The sequence below is a fragment of the Amphiura filiformis genome, chromosome 15 (assembly GCF_039555335.1).
Source record: "Amphiura filiformis chromosome 15, Afil_fr2py, whole genome shotgun sequence".
NCBI classification, from domain to species: domain Eukaryota; kingdom Metazoa; phylum Echinodermata; class Ophiuroidea; order Amphilepidida; family Amphiuridae; genus Amphiura; species Amphiura filiformis.
In genome coordinates, this window is record NC_092642.1 from 3,677,519 (window position 1) to 3,698,670 (window position 21,152).

At 38.4% G+C, this 21,152-nt stretch overlaps 2 protein-coding genes across 2 annotated transcripts; one reads left to right on the forward strand and one right to left on the reverse strand.

The window, feature by feature from the left end:
• Positions 1 to 5,464: 5,464 nt before the first annotated feature.
• LOC140172078 (uncharacterized) lies at positions 5,465 to 5,974 on the reverse strand. The gene has a single exon (XM_072195426.1). It carries the CDS (start codon positions 5,972 to 5,974, stop codon positions 5,465 to 5,467), a length of 510 nt encoding a protein of 169 aa, XP_072051527.1.
• Positions 5,975 to 9,659: 3,685 nt separating this feature from the next.
• On the forward strand, positions 9,660 to 20,627 carry LOC140171158 (SKA complex subunit 1-like). Its single transcript, XM_072194348.1, has 7 exons — positions 9,660 to 9,767; positions 13,194 to 13,300; positions 13,737 to 13,876; positions 14,221 to 14,342; positions 17,089 to 17,241; positions 18,345 to 18,514; positions 19,072 to 20,627. The coding sequence occupies exons 2-7, from the start codon at positions 13,213 to 13,215 to the stop codon at positions 19,218 to 19,220; spliced, it is 822 nt and encodes a 273-aa protein (XP_072050449.1). The 5' UTR covers positions 9,660 to 9,767; positions 13,194 to 13,212; the 3' UTR covers positions 19,221 to 20,627.
• The last annotated feature ends 525 nt before the right edge of the window (positions 20,628 to 21,152 follow it).

Below are 21,152 nucleotides of genomic sequence, written 5' to 3' on the forward strand. Positions count from 1 at the left end.
ATGTCCTTCTGATATCAAATAAGTTTTAATTTTTTTAAATTCGCGATATAGGCCTAATACACATTTTAAGGCAATAATTAAAAATGGACATTTTTGATCTTTCACAGTCCTCGAAGTAAACTTTATAACTTAAAGTGTATAGGCCTATCTGGTATATAGTTGGGATGAAAAGCAAACGATAAATTGAAAATTTTGACCTTTCGTATATTGAAGATATGGATTTTCCCCAAAACACCAAAGAATTTAGGTCTTTTAAGGAAAAATGTATTATCTTCAATAGGCCTATGAAAGATCACAATTTTCAATTGATTGTCGGCTTTTCATCTCAGCTACACGACGATCATGACGATGCATCTTGGCCCTATATACGCTGATTCTGACAATAGTGGCACTAGAGACATCCGGGCTCAGTTGTGGTGGATGCCGGGGGTGGATGGTCACATATTATATATATATAAATAAATAAAACAGGCATAGAACGCAACAGGCACCGCCTGGCAACAGGTACGAGAATTTTAGCGCCCTCATCATAATTTAAGCTCGAGAGCGGATTTCAAAATAAATGAAATACGGAAAGAAAAATGATTGCTTTTGCTTGGAATTTCTAATCATTTAGAACCATTAATGTTATTACCTCAGAGAATTTGTAAGTATTACAAGCATTTAATTAGATGGAACATAAATCAACTAACCAGTGCTGACTTTTACGCATGCTTTGCATGTTATGCTTAGTGACATGTACGTGATTTACTCCCGGGATTTACTCATGTTGTACTGCTGAATTCGGCACCAATATACAATTGGTTTCTGTATCTGTATCTGTCTTGTCACGTACAATCACCATCTCTGGTTGTCGCATACGTTGGGGGGGTCATGTGCAAGTCGCGGTTAAATATTGAAGTGGGCCTTTGAAGTCAGCGTCTTGATGTTGATGGATTCTAGATTGGTCTTGAAGGTCTTGACGTCAGGTGAAGTGCGTAGGTTCTGGTCGAGTTGGTTCCATTCGCGAATAGTCTTTGGATATAGCGAGTGCCTATAACAGTCTTTGTTTGTGGTGATTATGTTGTAAGATAAGGCCCCCGATTGCCTGGTCCTGGGTTGACTGGATGAATTTGTATCTCGAAGATGACAATTGATGTTACTTGGTATATACCCGTGAGTTTCTTTGTAGATGGTCGTCAAGCGTAATTTGGTCCTACGGTCCTGAAGAGGTTCCCACTCTAAATCAGCAAGAATTTTAGTGATACTGGACTCCCTGCACTGTAATCGCCAACAGTAAACCTGGCAGCTCTTTTTTGGATTCTTTCTAACTTATCCCCATCTGATTTGTGCTGTGGATCCCAGATCCCGGAGCAATACTCAAGCTTGGGTCTTATCAGGGACTTGTAGGCAATAGACTTGGTGCTGTTGTTGCAGTAGTATATATTTCTCTTCAGCAAGCCCAGCATTTGTTTGTTTAAAATTGGGTTTACTTAGCAATGGCATGCTTAGGGGAAGTTAGGCTTGGATAAGCATGGTAAGGGCCTACACCCATCGAATGTGTGTCATCGGCCCTCAGGAACCCATGGATTCGATTCATTTAGTCCAAAGTGTTGAAGGTCTTGGCTTTAGGGATCATTCATAAATAGGCGAGTTAATATCCAAGAAAAAAGAGTTGTATGGAACCTTTTAGGAACTTGATATCCTGGGCTTGATATTATCCAAACATTGTTGAAGAAAATTTAAAAAAAAATATATATTTAATTCGTATAATTCTTTTTCAAATATTTTTGTTTGGTAAAATGGAAATTATCCATTCCTAGATCTTCATTAGGCCAAATAAAAAAAATAAACATGTTTCACGCCCCCTTCCTTTTTTTGAGGTTTCTTCAATTGTTTTTTTATTTTTTGAAATTCAGTTATAACTTTTCAAAAATATGTCTAGGAAGTAGAGATGCTTTCTTTAGCGTTGCTAATATACAAGAAACACTTTTGGAATGTGGTGATAAGGCCCTTCACAATTAATTCTTAGTTTCCTGTTTCATAGTTGAAAACCAGGGATGAGGCGACTTTTAATTATTAATTATTAATTATCTTTTATTTTCTTTATTTTAAAATAAGTGGTCGCAACCTACATCAAGCCATTTTGACAAGGAGCATGCATTTAATTATTTTACTACTATGTTTGATTTTATACATAAGTAATGGTACAATTAGGTTCTATGTTTATTCATCATTATAGATGATATGATCAAAGTCAGAAAGTAGCAAATGGTAGTCATAAAAAGTTATTTTTAAAGAGAAAATCCAAAATTTAAATAAAATAATTAAATATTTTGCAATTCTCTACTTTGGACGCGGGTGGGAAACAGGAAACTAAGAATCAATTGTAATTGGCCTAATTAGAGGGGGGCTACCTCTCAGAACAACAAATAAGGCATTCTTGTATACGCTAAAACAGCTCTAATTATGGGTATTACACCGATTTTGCAATAAAAAATTGAAAATTAAAAGCCCCCTCTTCCTTCTTTTTTCAAAAACCCGGACCTGAAACATGTTTTTTATTTTACTTGGCCTTATTTAGTTTTTAGAAAGCCGCATAAAACTGTCACCAGGGACAGGGCCCCCCCGGGGGCACATAAAATTTTTTGGTGGGTAGGCCTATGTCCTCCCCCGGAGTTTTGAGGTGGTGGATCTTTGGGAGCTGACTACCGGTAAAAGGGGTCTTTTGGAGCTGCAACTAAAATGGGGGACTTTTGGAGCTGGGAACAGTCAAAATCAAGGGTCTTTCTAATTTCTTGGCTTTCTGGTCGACAATCGCCTAAACAACAGAAATAATGAGGAATGAGCAATTTGTGGGTCTTTTAGAGCTGAAATTATCAAAATCAATGGTCTTTCGGAGCCCTATTTTGGTCACTCAAATATAGGGGTCTTTCGAGCTGCAAAATCCAAAAGGGGTCTTTCCGGGGAGCATACCCTGTGGTCATTTAGTGTTGAGTGCCCCCACCTCCCCCCCCGGGCAGGACCCGCGGAAGGTTTTTGAAAGTGGAGGGGCGAAAATATACTCAAAATGTAAAAAACATGATAAATGGTCGCGGAGCGGCCTTCGTGTCGCACTTGCGTGACGCAGGGGGGTGTCTGAGGGGAATATGCCCCCTGAGAGGTAAGAAACTTGTGCAAAAATGAAGACCTAATTGAAGCGCAGCGATTTGGTGGACCATTTTGGCATTCATTTTAGTCTGAAAAAGCCGAATCATGCGAAGGAGCGGTCCATGCCGGGGGTCCATGTAGCCTTTCGTGGACAATTTTTCCCTATTGCTGTGGGCGTATAACCCCCCGGGGGCACTCAACTTTGGAGGTGATGCGTATGTAGGGCTGTTAAGACCCCCCTTTTCAGCATCGCTGTCACCGTAGACCCCATATTTTTTTTTACGAACACATGCTCCGTCACCCGAAGACCCCCTATTTTTCCATTTGATCTGTCACCCAAATACTCTTACAAGTTCAATTTGAACAGCAACTTTCATTTATCACTGATTTTGTTACTTATTTTGAAAAAACAACAAAAACAAAATTTGAAGCCATTTTATAGAACTAGAAATTCGATTTTCGAGGTTTCTGTGGCGCTGTTTCGGCTCTCACCCAAAGATTCCATTTAAAAAAGGTCATGTTCTCACCTAATGACCCCAAAGAAAATAAAGTATAGTTTTCCAAAAATCATGCTCTCACCGAATGACCCCAGATTTTTTTTCTCGGGGGGGGGGGCGGGGGCTGAAGAAAATTCAATTTTGCCGCCTCTTCCTCAACAGCCCAAAAGGTTGACCCATTTTTTTCGGTGGTTTGAAAAAGTGAAGAGCAAAAAAAAAACGCCCTAAAAGCAACACATTTTGATGTATATGGTACCATTTTTTCACAATTTTTTATCCTTTTTTAAACTTATTCCGCCCTTTTTTCTTTCCTCGTTTTTTTTACCGCCTTTTTTTTCGGTGCCTGCTTCTTCCGCCGCCCCTTCATTTTGGCCGTCCTCTGCTTTTACCCGGGGTGCTCGCGCCCCCAAAGCCCCCCCCCCCCCCCCCTCCCCAAATACTCGCATGGAAGTACCACTACTTTCACGTCCCCATCTTTTTGGAAAAGTGAGGGAGTACTGATTTTGGTGTTTGTTTGGGGTCTTTTTTTGTTAGCATGGTAAGTTGACAAACCAAAGATACTAGTACTCAATATTTATTGAGTATCTTTGAATTGACTAAACTCTGACTGATCCCGAGAGTAAGGAGGAGAGGTAGACGCAAAAAAGAATCTTTTTTTTTTTATTTGGCCGAAGGCAGCAATTTGTATGAACTAGCGGATGAGTAAAAGGGAGCGTTCACTATCAGGGAGAATTACTGAACAGGTAGAATCATGGTAAATTTTATAAAGCTATCCCTAGTTCTTACATTTCCTTTTTCGCTTCTTCCTTTCTTTTCAGTTTTCTACATGGGCCAAATGATACAAATACACATAGGCTAAGTATAAAATCTGAGGGATTGAGTGAGTAACATTAACCTTATCACATGATAGGCCTATTCACCGGTGTTCACTTAAATAAAATATTTAGCTTCTTTAATGGGGTATGAACGTTTGGATAGTACTTTTTTGTGGGACATGAGAGCACATTAGACATATCGAATTGAATTCTGAATACGAAGAATGTCCTTCTGATATCAAATAAGTTTTAATTTTTTTTAATTCGCGATATAGGCCTAATACACATTTTAAGGCAATAATTAAAAATGGACATTTTTGATCTTTCACAGTCCTCGAAGTAAACTTTATAACTTAAAGTGTATAGGCCTATCTGGTATATAGCTGGGATGAAAAGCCGACGATCAATTGAAAATTTTGACCTTTCGTATATTGAAGATATGGATTTTCCCCAAAACACCAAAGAATTTAGGTCTTTTAAGGAAAAATGTATTATCTTCAATAGGCCTATGAAAGATCACAATTTTCAATTGATTGTCGGCTTTTCATCTCAGCTACACGACGATCATGACGATGCATCTTGGCCCTATATACGCTGATTCTGACAATAGTGGCACTAGAGACATCCGGGCTCAGTTGTGGTGGATGCCGGGGGTGGATCTTGAGTCTTGAGTCTTGAGTCTTGAGTTGATTCACTCCTTCAGTAAGCTAGGCTTGTCCTAGGAGGATTGTGCTGTGCATACGTGTCAGAAGGTGCTCATAAATTTACAACGTGCAAGTAAAAACCGAAGACCGGCAGGTTACAAGGATTGGTGGGTTGGTGTAGTAGCCATATCCCTGAGGGCTGGTAGTGCCAGGGTCTGGAATTGGCTGACTGTTGTTGCTGCAATGACTGGTTGTGGTAGTCTGTTCCAGATTGGGATGGTGCGAACAAAGAAGGAGTATCTGTATGTGTTTACTCTCGACTGAATGGGTTGGTAACTCAGGGTATTGTTTGCTCTTCCCAGACGAAGTGATGGTATAACTACAGTCGGGAAGGGATGTTCACAAGTCCATGGTGGATTTTGAAAAACATGGTGCCCTGGTTGAGTAGTCGTCTGGTGGCAAGGGAATCCCATTCAAGGCGTTGTAGCATACTGGTCACACTTGCGGTTCGCTCGTAATTGTTATAAACAAACCTAGCAGCTTGACGCTGGACAGACTCCAAAGCATTCACCTGCTCACAAGAATACGGGTTCCATGCAGCTGAAGCAAATTCCATTTTTGGTCGCACTAGAGCCTGGTAAGCCTTGGTCTTAACATGTATCGGGCAAGATGACAAATTCCGTCGCAATACACCCAGGGTGCTACGGGCACTAGATGTGATGTTTAGGACGTGATCCTTCCAGTCAAGATGTTTGTTAATTGTAACTCCAAGATATTTGTGCTTCGATGACTTAACAATGCTGTGACCGTCTACCTGATAGATGTGATTCAGTGGTTTGGTCTTGCGGGTGATGGTAAGAGTCTCGCATTTAGTAGCGTTAAAGCTCATCTGCCACTGGTCAGCCCACTGGAAGACTTTGTTCAAATCATCTTGGAGAGTGTCTTGGTCTTCAGTGCTCTGGATTTCACGATACAGGATACTGTCATCCGCGAATAGACGGAGAGTTGAGTTGATGTTGGTTACGATGTCATTAATGTACAGAAGAAAGAGGGTTGGACCTAGGACTGAGCCTTGTGGAACTCCTGAAATTACCGGTGACCACTTGGAGTGGGTGCCATTGATGGTGACACATTGCTCACGTCCCCCAGAAAATCCTGAATCCAATTGAGTGTCTTTCCTCTTATGCCATAGTAAGTTAGCTTGGATGCAAGACGTTTATGGGGCACCTTATCGAACGCCTTGCTAAAGTCAAGAAGCAAGACGTCTGTCTGCCCTCCTCTATTCAACACTTCTGACCAGTCCTGCGTAGCCTGGATCAACTGGGTTTCACAGGACATTTTTTCCCTGAATCCATGCTGCTCATCGACAGTGATGTGGTTCTTGGCGAGATGTTTTGCAGTATGTGATAACACGATGTGTTCCATCAGTTTGCAGGCTATGCTAGTAAGACTAACTGGACGGTAGTTCTCGGGCGATGACTTGCTCCCTTTCTTGTAAATGCCAGTTACCAGTGCTCTTTTCCAGTCAGAAGGTAGTGTACCGCTATCATATGATTGTTGGAATATGAACTGGAGCATGGGTCCAAGTTCTGAAGCATAATCTCTTAAAAATCTTGAGGGTATGTTGTCAGGTCCGCTTGCTTTATTACAGTTAAGCTGCTGAAGTTGCTTGACAACACCATGTAGTTCAACATGCAAATTTGAAATGTCAGTAAATGGTGAGGCGCCTTTACTTGGTATATTGTCCATCTTCTCTTGTGTAAAGACTGAAGTGAACTGTTGGTTTAAGGCTTCAGCAATGCCTTTATCGGATGAATAAGTCCTGTTATTAACAGTTAATGGAGGTATCCCAAGTGATTCCTTCCTAAGAGATTTGATGTAACCCCAGAATCTTTTGGGATTTGTTTCAAGGCTTGGGCCAATGACGTCTGATTTATAAGACTCATGACTCTCTCTGATCATATTAGTGACCTTGTTTCTTTGCTTTTTGTAAGCATTGTAGAGTTTTGTTTTGTTTGCGGAGCCTGCATTTTGCGACTTCTTAAACAGTTTGTCACGTTTTCTCATTTGACGGACAATGAGCGGGCTTATCCAAGGATGAGATTGTTTCCCATTGGACATCTTGTGGGGTATAAACTTGTCCATGTCAGTATGCACTATGTTCTTGAATTTTAGCCAGTTTGTTTCGACTGAGTTATTTTCTGGCTTACTATCAAGGAAGGAGTTTACCTCCCTTGTAAGCGAGTTCCTTAGGGAATCAACATCAGCTTTTTGATATTGAAAAATCTTTCTTGGGACCTTTCTTTTAACAGTTGGTGACACATTTATACTGCAAGTAACAATTAGATGATCAGAAATACCAGGATGTGTTTGAATATTTGAGACCATGCTTGGATTATTTGTCATGATTAAGTCCAAAGTGTTTTGAGAGGCAGGTCTTGTTATCTTCGTCACCAATTGGACAAAACTAATTTCTCCAAGTATATCAAGAGCAGTATCATGAAGGCTTTTTTTTTTGCTGTCAGGCTTTGTAAGGTTTTTAGACCAGTCAATATCCGGTAAATTGAAGTCCCCACAAAGAAGGACATTTCTTTGCTTCGAGTTGCGGTTGGTTGTAGACAGGATTTTGTTGACACTGTCAATTAAATGGCGCAGTGGTTCAACTCCAGACTTTGGGGGTTGATTGAAACTTCCTAAATTTAGGAAACCCTTCCCCACAAATCTCAATTGTAGACCATACTATTTCACAGGTAGTATCATATTCTGGTCTATCTGTTGCAACAAGATTTTCTTTGCAAGCTATAAACACACCTCCACCATGTATGTTCCTGTCCTTTCTAACCACATTATAATCATCGGGAAATATAGAATATGTGGGAATATTGGGTTCAAGCTTTGATTCACACCCAAATATAATATCTGGTTTGAGTTCATGGACTGATGCATGAAAGGCCGCTTTTCTTTTAGGCCAATGTAGCCCGTCACAGTTGATGACCATAGCTTTGAGTTTTGGTGTTCTGTCAATTTTCTTGGCAGGTTTCCTACCTGAACTTGTAGGTACCTTAATTGGTGTTGATGTTTGTGTAGGATTGAAGATTTCGCTACAATTTTGAGATGACTCTTCAAGTTCACTATTCAAAACTTCAAATGAGTTTGACGTGTTAAGAAGAGTACTATCAAACAAGCCAGGTGATGTGTTAGGGAACCCACATGTAATACAAAGCCAAGTTAAGTTTGAATGAGCACAATAAACGTTGTACATATGGCTTGTCATGCCAGTACATTGTGTATGATACCAGGTTGAACAATCGTCACAAAATATGCCTTTGTCCTCGTCCTTAACTTCAGCTTCACATATCCCACATGGGAAGGAACTAGCATTATTTGGTCCGGGATTCAATTCAACTTGGCCACTCATAAATAGCACCAATAAAATAAGGTGCTTTGGAGAAGAGCTTGATTTGTTGAGTAAACCAGTTCTGAGGAATCTATTTGGTTTGGATTTGAGAATGCAAGCAATTGCATGGTATTGCTGATGAGATTGAGCTTCACTATGTTGCTCACCATATGAATGTTGATAATAGTTTTGGACCATCTCATCATGGTTTGGAACATCTTGCGACTCGTACCATGTTATGTGTGGTCCGAGGGTTGGTACTTGATGGTGGAGATTAGTACCAACTTTATTTGGTAAATGTGGGTAGCATGCTCTATGCACGTACAGAACAGCTAGCACATGAAGTGCAAGTTTCAATGCGTACTCCATGGTCAAGCTATATGTAGCTCAAACCTGTTTGAGTTCTATCAATTTCGTAAGGAAATTTATATGTATAAAATGAGAGCAAAATGTCCAGTCTTCACCTTGAGAAGTGTGAACAAAAATTAATCTGTGAACATGATAAGATTGATGAAAAGCTTCAGTATATTTGACATTTGAACACTGTGTAAATAACTTTGCGAACACCTGTATGTAACTACATGCATACTATATGCTGTTTTGAAATTCCCGCCATGTTGTCACCTGACACCAAACAATAGGGCGTGGCGGCAAATTTCAATGTCACAATACAACATGAAAGTACACAATAATAAGAGTACCATAAATCATCATAACAAATAACATGAAACTTGAAGGCCAATTGTAAAAAGCAAGGGATTGGTTTTACTTGCGTAGCTCCTGACTTCTCCCAGTATGTAAGCTTATCCAAGCATGCAGCCTGTGTAAGGATGCACTAAGGTTTCCGAATTCCTATGGCACAGAATGATCCTCAATGGTCAGAAAAATTGCAGTGTCAGAATCCAGCTGAGATGATATATTTTTAATCAACAGCACAAAAGGTGATGATAACAACACCCAGAGACAGGTAATCAGTGAATACAGCGCAGTTTGATGAACAAATAATGCAAAAATATGAGAGCACCAAATAGGCACGTCTGCACAGCACAATGTACAGATGAAAAGCCTCATGCCGGTCACATATTATATATATATAAATAAATAAAACAGGCATAGAACGCAACAGGCACCGCCTGGCAACAGGTACGAGAATTTTAGCGCCCTCATCATAATTTAAGCTCGAGAGCGGATTTCAAAATAAATGAAATACGGAAAGAAAAATGATTGCTTTTGCTTGGAATTTCTGATCATTTAGAACCATTAATGTTATTACCTCAGAGAATTTGTAAGTATTACAAGCATTTAATTAGATGGAACATAAATCAACTAACCAGTGCTGACTTTTACGCATGCTCTGCATGTTATGCTTAGTGACATGTACGTGATTTACTCATGTTGTACTGCTGAATTCGGCACCAATATACAATTGGTTTCTGTATCTGTATCTGTCTTGTCACGTACAATCACCATCTCTGGTTGTCGCATACGTTGGGGGGGTCATGTGCAAAGTCGCGGTTAAATATTGAAGTGGGCCTTTGAAGTCAGCGTCTTGATGTTGATGGATTCTAGATTGGTCTTGAAGGTCTTGACGTCAGGTGAAGTGCGTAGGTTCTGGTCGAGTTGGTTCCATTCGCGAATAGTCTTTGGATATAGCGAGTGCCTATAACAGTCTTTGTTTGTGGTGATTATGTTGTAAGATAAGGCCCCGATTGCCTGGTCCTGGGTTGACTGGATGAATTTGTATCTCGACGATGACAATTGATGTTACTTGGTATATACCCGTGAGTTTCTTTGTAGATGGTCGCTCAAAGTTTAATTTGGTCCTCACGGTCCTGAAGAGGTTCCCACTCTAAATCAGCAAGAATTTTAGTGATACTGGACTCCCTGCTGTAATCGCCAACAGTAAACCTGGCAGCTCTTTTTTGGATTCTTTCTAACTTATCCCCATCTGATTTGTGCTGTGGATCCCAGATCCCGGAGCAATACTCAAGCTTGGGTCTTATCAGGGACTTGTAGGCAATAGACTTGGTGCTGTTGTTGCAGTAGTATATATTTCTCTTCAGCAAGCCCAGCATTTGTTTGTTTAAAATTGGGTTTACTTAGCAATGGCATGCTTAGGGGAAGTTAGGCTTGGGTAAGCATGGTAAGGGCCTACACCCATCGAATGTGTGTCATCGGCCCTCAGGAACCCATGGATTCGATTCATTTAGTCAGGGCTTAGTCTCAGGCTCAGCCTCAGCCTGCAGGGCCAGGGTAAAAGTATTATTCAGATTTCCTTATTTCAAATTAAGCGTACTGCGAGCCGCCCAGCGCATATTATTTTGCACATGGTCCAATGCACACGCTTAACGCCGCGCACGTTTACGCGATGGTTAATTTGTAAAAGGAAATCTGAATAATACTAACAGGGTAGAGAACAAAATATTAATCGTAGACGTAGCCATGGGGGTCTGAACCAGTGGAGTCTGTTCACTTTTCGTTCTTTCCTTGTTGAAAAAATCAATGTTGTGAACATGAAGATAGGACATCCGGGCCATACTCTGCCATTTTTGGCTGAGAATAACGGTAGGCCTACATGAACATATTATAGGAATCCCAGGCAAACCTTAGTTAACCCATTTACTAGTCAGTCAAATTCGCCGACAATGTCAATGCATATTTTCATAGAAATTTAAAACAACTGGCCGAAGAAAGAAACCTACATAAATATGCTTTCTATACTTCACTTGACCCAAATATATGATTTTTTATGGTGATAAGACAGGCGCTCATGGAATTTTAGAGGGATATTGATAGCAGTTCCATTAAAAAAAGCTGCTATCATAATGAGAATAAGATCTAGAAACACCCCGAAATGCCGCTTTTGGGGAATTTTGCTAGCTGAATCTTTTTGATGAAAGTCAATCTTTGACAAGATGTAACTTTGCTACGGAAAGTGCTATGAAAAAAGGTTTTCAGTTTTGGCTTTGTTTACTCGAGAGCTTTAAGGGGGTACTACACCCCTGTGGTAAATTTGTGACTATTTTTACATTTTTCTCAAAAACTAATAACACACTGATAACAAAAGTTATGTATATTATTGGGGCAAGGATTCCAATTACTACACTGAAATTTCAGTGCCTCAAGACAAGCGGTCCCGTATATATGATAAGAAATGAGGTACATCCTAGCGGTACCTTATTTCTTATCATAAATAACGAACCGCTTGTCTTGGGTCACTGAAATTCCAGTGTAGTAATTGGATTCCTTGCCCTATAATATACATAACTTTTGTTACCACTGTGTTATTAGTTTTGAGAAAAATGCAAAAATAGGCACAATTTATCGAGGGGTGTAGTACCCCTTAATTTGATATATAAAATGATGCAGTTTGATGGCAAATTTGAATTCACCTAGCATACCTACATATTAGCCTTTTGTGCCTAAATTAGTCATTGTGTAAAGCTGTGTTCTGCCGGTCGGACATCCGGGCATGAACCGGCTGACAATAGCACTGCCAGAGTGAAAACAACATTCGCATTCACTGAACTCTGGAGTGTATCACAAGCTATCACACTATTGTGCCAGGTCAGTGAGGTTTGACTATAGTCTACATGTAAGTTGTTTTCACTCCAATGCATTATGAATGGATGTGACGTGGCCCTGACCGAGAGAATATAATGATTGGTTACTCCCAGGGGTTACTCGTTTCACTCAGGGCCGGATTTACCTTTTTGGGGGCCCTGCTGGGCCAGGCCAAAATTTGAAGGCCCTCAAACGTACCGTGAGGAAGGCATGTGCACTCAAGTGGCCAAGTTTTTAGATTCTACGTATAGGACATTAATTTTAGACTATTTTTGATAGCAGGCCAGTGCGCACGAAGCGGGCAAAATTGTGCACTTTAGTTCTTGTACCCTTTTTTGGCCCAAAACTTGGTGTTTTTCGGCTAAAATGGAAGATGCACACTGGACAGGGCAATTTTGGTGGCCCCCAAAATTTGGGTCTGGCCCTATGGTAAATCCGGCCCTGTGGTTACTCATCATCAGACTGAATCAGGGGTCGAAATTATACAAAATAAAGCTTACATGCACAACTCATATTTTTTCCTAAAAATTAACTTATTTTCACAACATTTTACATGCACAGGCAATTTCTACATGTACATGCACACGGTAAATTATTACATACCGGTACATACAATTCATTTTCAATTTGTTAAAATTCAAATGTTTAGGTGGTAAAATGTGATTTTTGTGCTAATTTTTCAATTGTGGTCAAATATTGCCATTTTCCCGTCATTTTGAGCCTATTTTAGGCAAAAACGATTATTTTTACCAATTGATAACAAAAAAGTGAATACACCCAGCAAATATGTGAGAATTGTTATGTGAAAAGGATGAAAGTTTTTGTCAAACCATGTCTCCCTTTTGTCAGAAGATGAATTTTGGGTCAAAATATAATTTTTTTCCCAAAATGCCCCTTTTCGACCCCTTTTTTTGACCAAAATGACGATATACAACAAGGCATATCTTGCAGAAAACATATTCACAAGTGAAGCCAATGTTGCTTCCTAAAGCATTGAATTTATTTTCAATGCAAACTAGAGCATCTGAAGAAGATTAATTATGGTTTTACTTTTATTCATCATTGTTAATTTGCTTCAATTGTAAAAATTAATTGACCCACCCACCAAGTTGTGATAACATTCTCCAATTGTTCTCAATTACCCTAGGGTAGACCGATAAGTCATCATGGAAGCTTGTAGTCTTGAAGAATTGAAAGAACATTTTGAGGCTAAAATTGAACGTCTCACTAGATGCATGGACCTGGCTGCTGAAGGTATGGTTTAAAATATATGTTACAAATTATGTTTATAATTATGTTATGGAACGTGTGCTTGATCTACAGGCCTGTTTTATATAAATAGTGGGAAATTTCAGAGCGATTACTGAATAGGGTGCAACCCTACTAGTCTCATTACATTCCTACTAGTCTCTCACCAACCATAAACCCTAACCCTAAACTCTGTAAATGTTGGCAAATGCAAAAATCGCTGCTTACAGAGCTACATGTAGCTGTAGGTAAAGCCACAAAAGTAAATTTTTGTCACGGCTGCCGCACAACCGGCCTCCTCTGGGATGATCAGTTCTTATTTTATTTCTATTCATTGTCAATATAAAATAACAGGTTGAATTATTTATATTAGTACATTGAATTCACATTTTTTATAATATTATTTTGTAATTCTATGTCATTTTCTCTCCCCTATTTGAAGTGATTGGTCTGGGTGCGCCAGTGACAAAATGTCGAGAACAACTGATTGCAGTTAACTCAGAACTGTGTCTAGCGGAGTCTGCTGTTGGACAGTTGAGAGAACATGTCAAAATACAAAGACAACAAGTAGAAGAAGCTAAGGTACAAAATAGTGCAAAGTTATGTTAACAGTGGGGTGGTGGCATTTACCCCTCTCAAACTTGGGCATAGCCCCTGGTCCCTGCCAAAAGCTGTGTTTGCCATGTAGCCCTTTCTTTATATAAATAACCTATCAAGAAGAGGTTGTTGTGGACAGTGTATTCTTTTGCTTGATTTGTTAATGAAATACATGTACAAGACGTATCATGAATTGAGTTAATAATAGGACTAGCCCATAGTTCAGTTTATGAATACAATGTAAATTCTCACTTTATAGGTACATGTATGTGTATGATATTCCTTGGAAGCAGAAAGTGAATAAAAAATCTGTGCATTTTTCCAATTAGGTTGCAATGGAAAATGAATTGGTTAATCATGTCAAGTACACAGTGACTCATTTACCAGACAGACTACCAAGTTTACAGAAACCACAACAGAACAGCAACCAAGTGGAGCAGTCCAATCACAGGTAAGTCAAGGGTCGCAGAATGTGTCAAACCCTTTGAGTTGCGGTGGATGGTGTACAAGTAGCCCTGTTTTAAGGAAAAGGCCCCCAAAGTGCTAACATTTGGGTGCTGTTTTGAAACTGAATGTGACCTGTGGCAGCGCTATCTTAGGGATTCCCCCAATATTTTTCTCCCCCCAGTTTCCCCCCCTTTGTGGCAAAACCCCAAAAATTATGTAAATTTCCACTTTTGCTGCAATTTTGGACAAAATTTGGTGATTTTGCCCCCCCCCATAGAAATTTCACTTTGCTTGCCCCCAAAAAAAAAAAAAAATTCCTGGTGCCGCCACTGAATATAGTATAGAAATCATCCAATTGGACAATTAAAGCCATGTTATAAGATTTTCAAACAAAACAGATTAGCATTTCTTTGCCATAAAATGTTAGCTTTTACTGTCAGATATATCCCCTTTTATTTTTGAGCAGAACAACTACGGCAAAGCAAAGAAAATTGGAATTTACTACCAGCGCACATGTTGCCAATACGTACCACTCCTTCGGTCATGTTATGGTACGATCCTCTGTTGTGTATATCACCGTCCCGCACGCCGTGTACGTACTGTGTGTTATGAACATTGTGTATGCGTTTGACTGATAATTCCATCGTAATAATAAAACGCCGGTTCCATCGTTTTATTCAAAATCTCGGATTTTGACAAAACTACAGCACCTAGAGTCTTGATTTTTGCAGGGTATATTGGATTAATAAAGTACAATATAATTGTGTAAAAAAAAGAATTAAAAAAATTCAGTGAGGGCGTCCTCCTCAGCAAATGTTATAACATGGCTTTAATTGCCATTTAATTGGGATTTTAAGATAAATGATGTAGGCATTCCACTGATTAGATTCTCATGTACTGCATGTATGCGATTCTATATCAATAAACCAATATTTTTTTTGCCAATTATAATACGAACAAACTATAACAACTTGCCTGGGTTCATTTGCACTTTATGTGCCAAATTTGCTGTATCTGGAGCATGTTCTAAATGTATATCTTTTTGCACCAATGCATCTATAATGTCTTCTTTTAGTTCGCCCAAATTAAAAATAATTTTTAAATCTTAGTGGCATTTTGACTGCAAATTTTTGTTTTGTTAACACACATTTACTGGTGTTAACAACATACCGAATGCGCCTTGACTGCATGGACATATACGCAGGGTTACGCCACGTCACACAATGCAAATCGCACACGTAATCACAATATTTTGCATTCGTGCATTTAGTTGAAAAGAGTGACATAAATCAAGCAAAAATTGAAGGTAATATTAATAAGTTGTATTTTATGAGTGTTGAAAGAATACATAAGGGGGTACTACACCCATTGATTTTTTGTTTGCATTTTTTTGCATTTTGTGAAGAAATTACAAAAAACAATTGGACAAAGTGGTATTCAAAATGAAGGGGCAAATCTTCTCGTTTTGTGCATCGGTATCAACGTAGCTTACATGCTTTTAAAAGTAGAAGCCAAAAGGTGGTACATCACTGATGATTTAAATTCACCTCATTTTGGAAAGCTTACTATCAACGGATTTCGTTAAAATTTTGGATATGTGTTGCTAACACATTAGGGAAATAAAGTTGATATGTAAAATGGGAATAAGTGGTTCCTGATTTCTTTTATGACTTCATGAACTTGGTGCTCCACAACTATCAAAAAGGAACTGGTTAAAATGCTTCTATTTTCAATGTTGAGCTATATTTTGTATTTTTAACTTGGGACATTATTTCACAGAAACTTAATTAAGCCATAGGTAACAGGTTACCACAACCATACTACAGCAATGTTGAAAAAATTGTATTTCTTGTCACCTATACCACCATATTGGGTAGTTTTCCGTAAAGCTTAACTTTTGTGATTTTGGTAACTATTTTATATTTATTTGTGAAATCCATCTCAACTAGGCATTCTAAATTGTACTCACCATTTACATCCCAAGGTATATTAGTATATCCACCTTGCACTTCTCGATATATATCCAGTTAAAGACAGAATATCAAAATTATGCCTCATTATGATATCACAGACTCTCACATGTGTATTCAAAATTGATGCTTAAATTTGACCTGAACCAATTGACCTATAACCTGACATACGGTGACCTAATAGCCTTTTCTTCTCCTAACAACACATTATAGTATTAAATTGACTAATGACTATGCATCCATTGTACTGTGTAAGTGTTTATTTAATTTATTCAGTGTTATATTTTGCATGCACCACTAGATTTTCTATAGAGAGTATAACAAAGGATTTAATGTATTCTATTCATGTACCCTACTTGAACATTTTGAATAGAATAAATTATGGTTTGTTATGAAATACACATCTGAGTTACTAGGATACAGTAAACAAAAAATATATAGGGCTAAAATGACTTACTAAAATGGTTTAAAAGCACTAGTTCAGGACATGAGGTGATGAACATATTTATGTACTTCATAAATTTGCAAGAAAAAAATGAAAGAGGGGTACTGATGAAAATCAGGGTATTATTCCCCCATAAGTGTTCACAAGTATCAAGAAATTTCAAGTTCGGCCGTGGATGAATGTGTCTCACCGTATTCTGCCGTTAAGATTACAATTAGTACAATTTTGTATAATTTGTGTTTGTTCTTACGCTGTATGAACCACTTTAAACTTGCTTGAATAATAACCACTGACATTTTTATTACTCTTTTTTTATATGTTTATTTTCTGAACAGAATTCCACTAATTCCAAGGCAAGCTAGTAATCATGATATCAACCATGAGAGGCCACCATCAGCAACCGACAAAAAGTCAACAGGTTTCAAGAAACAACATTATGTACCACAAATGGAAATCTTAACCATTGATGAATTCAACAGTGTCCCAAAGTAAGTGCCATCTAAGGGCTCTGTGTCTGGAAGTATGTATAAATAAAGGTTGTAACAAATATGGGGCCTACTTTCTATACCCAAGGCACATATTTTGGGCCTATTTAACACAAATTTGAAAACTGTTCTGAAAATTTGTGTATATTTAGGGACATTTTGACTTAAGATTCACAAAGTTGCGCCAATTTCCATGCTGACAAAATTTGTGAAAAATGACACGTTTATATATCGTTTTTTATGCACAGTACTGGCCAACATTGGTACCTCCCCATAGCCATTTGTACTGAGAAATTGTTCTTAAGTTTGAAATGCATCTTACTGTAAAGATGTGCATTGCAGATTATCTTGTGTGCATACAGACACACTAGAATCTTCTGCTAACTATTATTGTAACCAGTTTAATAACCGGCCGGTAATTCTAAAAACTTGCTGACTTGACATCAAGAAAATTGACAGGCATACATTTACTTAATATATTTCTACCTGCCACATTGGCTGATATTTTTGAAAATTAGCTGCCCAATAGGCAAAGATAACCAGTTATTTCCATGCCCACCATAGTACTGTACACTTTGCAAGAACAACCAATAATGTACATAACGTAAGTGTATAAAAGTACATTGTGCATGGCAAAAGACACAGGTATAAGGGTCAATTTATGCATCTCGGAAGAGGTAGGTCTTCAAGTTCTATATGAAAATGTCAAATGGTGGGAGGGTAGCAGAGACGATTAAAGTGAAAGCCCCACTTTTGGTTCAAGTTCCTTGTGGAATTAGTCAAGGTTTAAATTTATCCATGTAAATTCTGTTCTGTCTGTCATCAAAGTAACGGGTGTAAGTCAGTTCTTCTGTGGAGAACTGGTCAGACGGGGCTTCTGTTTAAACAAACAAATCTACCTTGAACACAATCCTCTACTCAACTGGTAACCAGTGCAAATCACACAAAACTGATATTTTTACCTTTAGGTTTGTTTTGTTTTTGCATTAAAAAAAACCCTTTAGGTACAGCACGGCAGCCAGGGATCTTGTAGTTACGAGCTGCTGTGTTTTTATTGTAACATAGCAATTTAATCTTAAATACCGTATATATTCATTAAATTCCAGGTACATGAAAGGTCGGCTATCATACAACATTATCAACAGCATGGTAGATGGCATCAACCTTACACTCACAACCAAGTATGACCTGATGCACAAGGTTCCATCAAAGCTAACAGAAGCCAAGAGGAAAAAGTACCACAAGTTTAAGGAACAAGAAAATAAGAATACAAAAGGTATGCCTGGTCTATCAAAAACTTGCGCCACACACTATGTTATTTTTGCATACGTCATATACACACTTACGCATCGGAATCAGAGGCGGATCTATAGCAGTCGGAAGGGGGGGGGGGCAATTTGAGAACATTTGTAAAAATTGTAAATAATGGCAAGGAAGCTGCCATTGTGCTGCGCTTTTAAGCAAAGCTGTGGGTGTCTGATGGGAATGTGCCCCTCGAGAAGTGAGAAACTTGCAAAATGAAGACCTAATTGAAGCCATTTGGTGAACCATTTTGGCACTCTCATTGTGTAAAATTTTAGTTTAAAAAGGCAAAAATTTGTGAAATGATGGCCCAGTTGAAGCCATTCGTGGACAAGTTTTCACTTTGTGCAATTTACTCACAATTAGAGTGTTCTCACTCAGTTTTCACATCTCTGATGTACTATTTTATGTAATTTATATAATATTAAAATTATTAGCATTTTTGATATTTTTTATTTATTAGATTTCTTACAAGCATAAGATTTGTTACACACATTTACATTTTGAATGCATTATTTTGTTAATTGGCAGGTGTGTTCTTCTTCATTGATGATGACTTCAAGAACTACAGCAAACTCAAGTATGACAATACAGCACGGTCTATTATCACCATCTTAAGGCATGTTGGACGATTAAGGGAAATCAGAGGAGGTGGTGTCACTCGATTTGCTGTGATATAACAATGTAAATAATGTATACATAAAATGTATAGAATATTTCTAGCATGGCATTCTACTTTCCCATGCCACAAAGGACCAGGTTTGTGGTTTCACCCTTGGTTCTGTGCATAAACAGCACACTGATGATCACTTCAAAAGTTGCCAATGCAGTTTACCAACAAAATATTGCAGAAAATGGATAACAGGATTCAAACATATGGTTCAGTAGGCATGCACAGGTTGCATGGTTTGTATATTAGTTGACAGGTGAGCACTCTCTCGCAGGATGTAAACATCATTCACATAGCAAATTATATGTGGATGTTGAACCTATTTTATTTCCAAAACTGAAAACATCTGAAAAAAATCTCATATTTTATCTCATAATTAAAATAAAATTTTAGGTCTGAGATACTTTTTTGCGATGTTATGAACAAAATTCGCAGGTACATGGTATAACTGGTATACCCACAGACTACTACAGAATATCCACGAACAGTCAATGTCCCAGTGCTTGTATGCTATGAATTCGCTATATGCGATAGAATGCACAATAGATCATTTTGTGTCTTTGTGCCTACCCGAAAGACTAAAAATATGCGGTATGTGTGTAGCAGGTTCGTCTGTCGCACTTCCTGGAATGATGGGCCCTCATTAGCGTGTGTTGCTGAGACTTTGTCTGTTTGTGGTTAGTCTGTATAAGTCTGGGTGCACCACCACCTGAAGTATTTACAATAAATCTACATGCCATAAGGCTGAGTTCACAGTATACTATTGGGGTATACGTATGGTGCACGTTTTTCATAGTACCGGTTCACATAAGAGGGCACTATTCAAAAAGGCCATATATCTGCGTACAGTATAGTATAGTATAGTGGGGATCGTGCCTGATTGATTTTAGTCATAGTGCAGCGTATACCGTCCTCATTTTAAAACTAAACCATATGTGGGTAAAAAAACTGACATTCTGTAACACCATCGATCTTCCCTCAGATTCAAGCGAGTATTATAACCATGATAATGCCTTGAAAAATGTGGTACCTAGAAAACTCCTAAGAAAATGTTGTCATTTGGAAGGAAATGTTGGTATATTGATGGAAATTTTGGCATTCAAAGGGAAATTTTGCTTCACCAATAAAGAAATCCAACAGAAATTGTGGAAAATATTTATAAGCCTGGAAGCCTTATAATAGTTCTAGATTTGCAGTAATTGTGACTGTTTCGATGATATGTACAGTTAACCAACTTGCCTCAATTTCTGTGTTCCTACAGATAAAGCTAAATTAGTTGACCATTTGTATTTTACACTATTCACTGAAGTGGGAATTAACTGCCTGAACAAATTGTACATGTGCCTGTACCCAACTTATTTGTATCATGTTTAGATTTTGACAATATGTCAATAAAATGTTTATACCTTGATAATAATAATGTAAACCGTAGTCTGTTATTTGCTTCATAGTGGAATGGTGTTATTCATCAGGGTGTAACAAATTCATGGCAAAACATTACTTGCCCCTTTTTTGGGACACCACAATTCAAAACCTGTGGTTTAACATTTTTAAGCCGAAATATAGTCATAGTGATCCATTGAATTAAAAGATGCAGATTTCTGAAGTTTCACTAAAAATGTACTGCAAGCATTGCAGCATAATTTCGTAATGAATGTTAATGGGTAACAAGCACGCTGGCAATTTCATTGGGTTAAATGCAACTTCGGAATCTGCATCATTTTCATTCAAAGGGCATCAGAATGTCAAGAGCTATTGACGTTAAAATCAGTGGTGTAGCCAGGTTTGTCGGAACCGGGGGAAGGTTGGGATGGGGCACAACTTGTAAGTAACCCCCCAAACAAAAAAACATTTTTGAAGGGCAGCTGAAGGTTAGCAAAAAAGTGTTTAATGTTGGTTATATGAAGGTAGAAGTGCTGCAAACCGTTGTTTTGGTTGAACT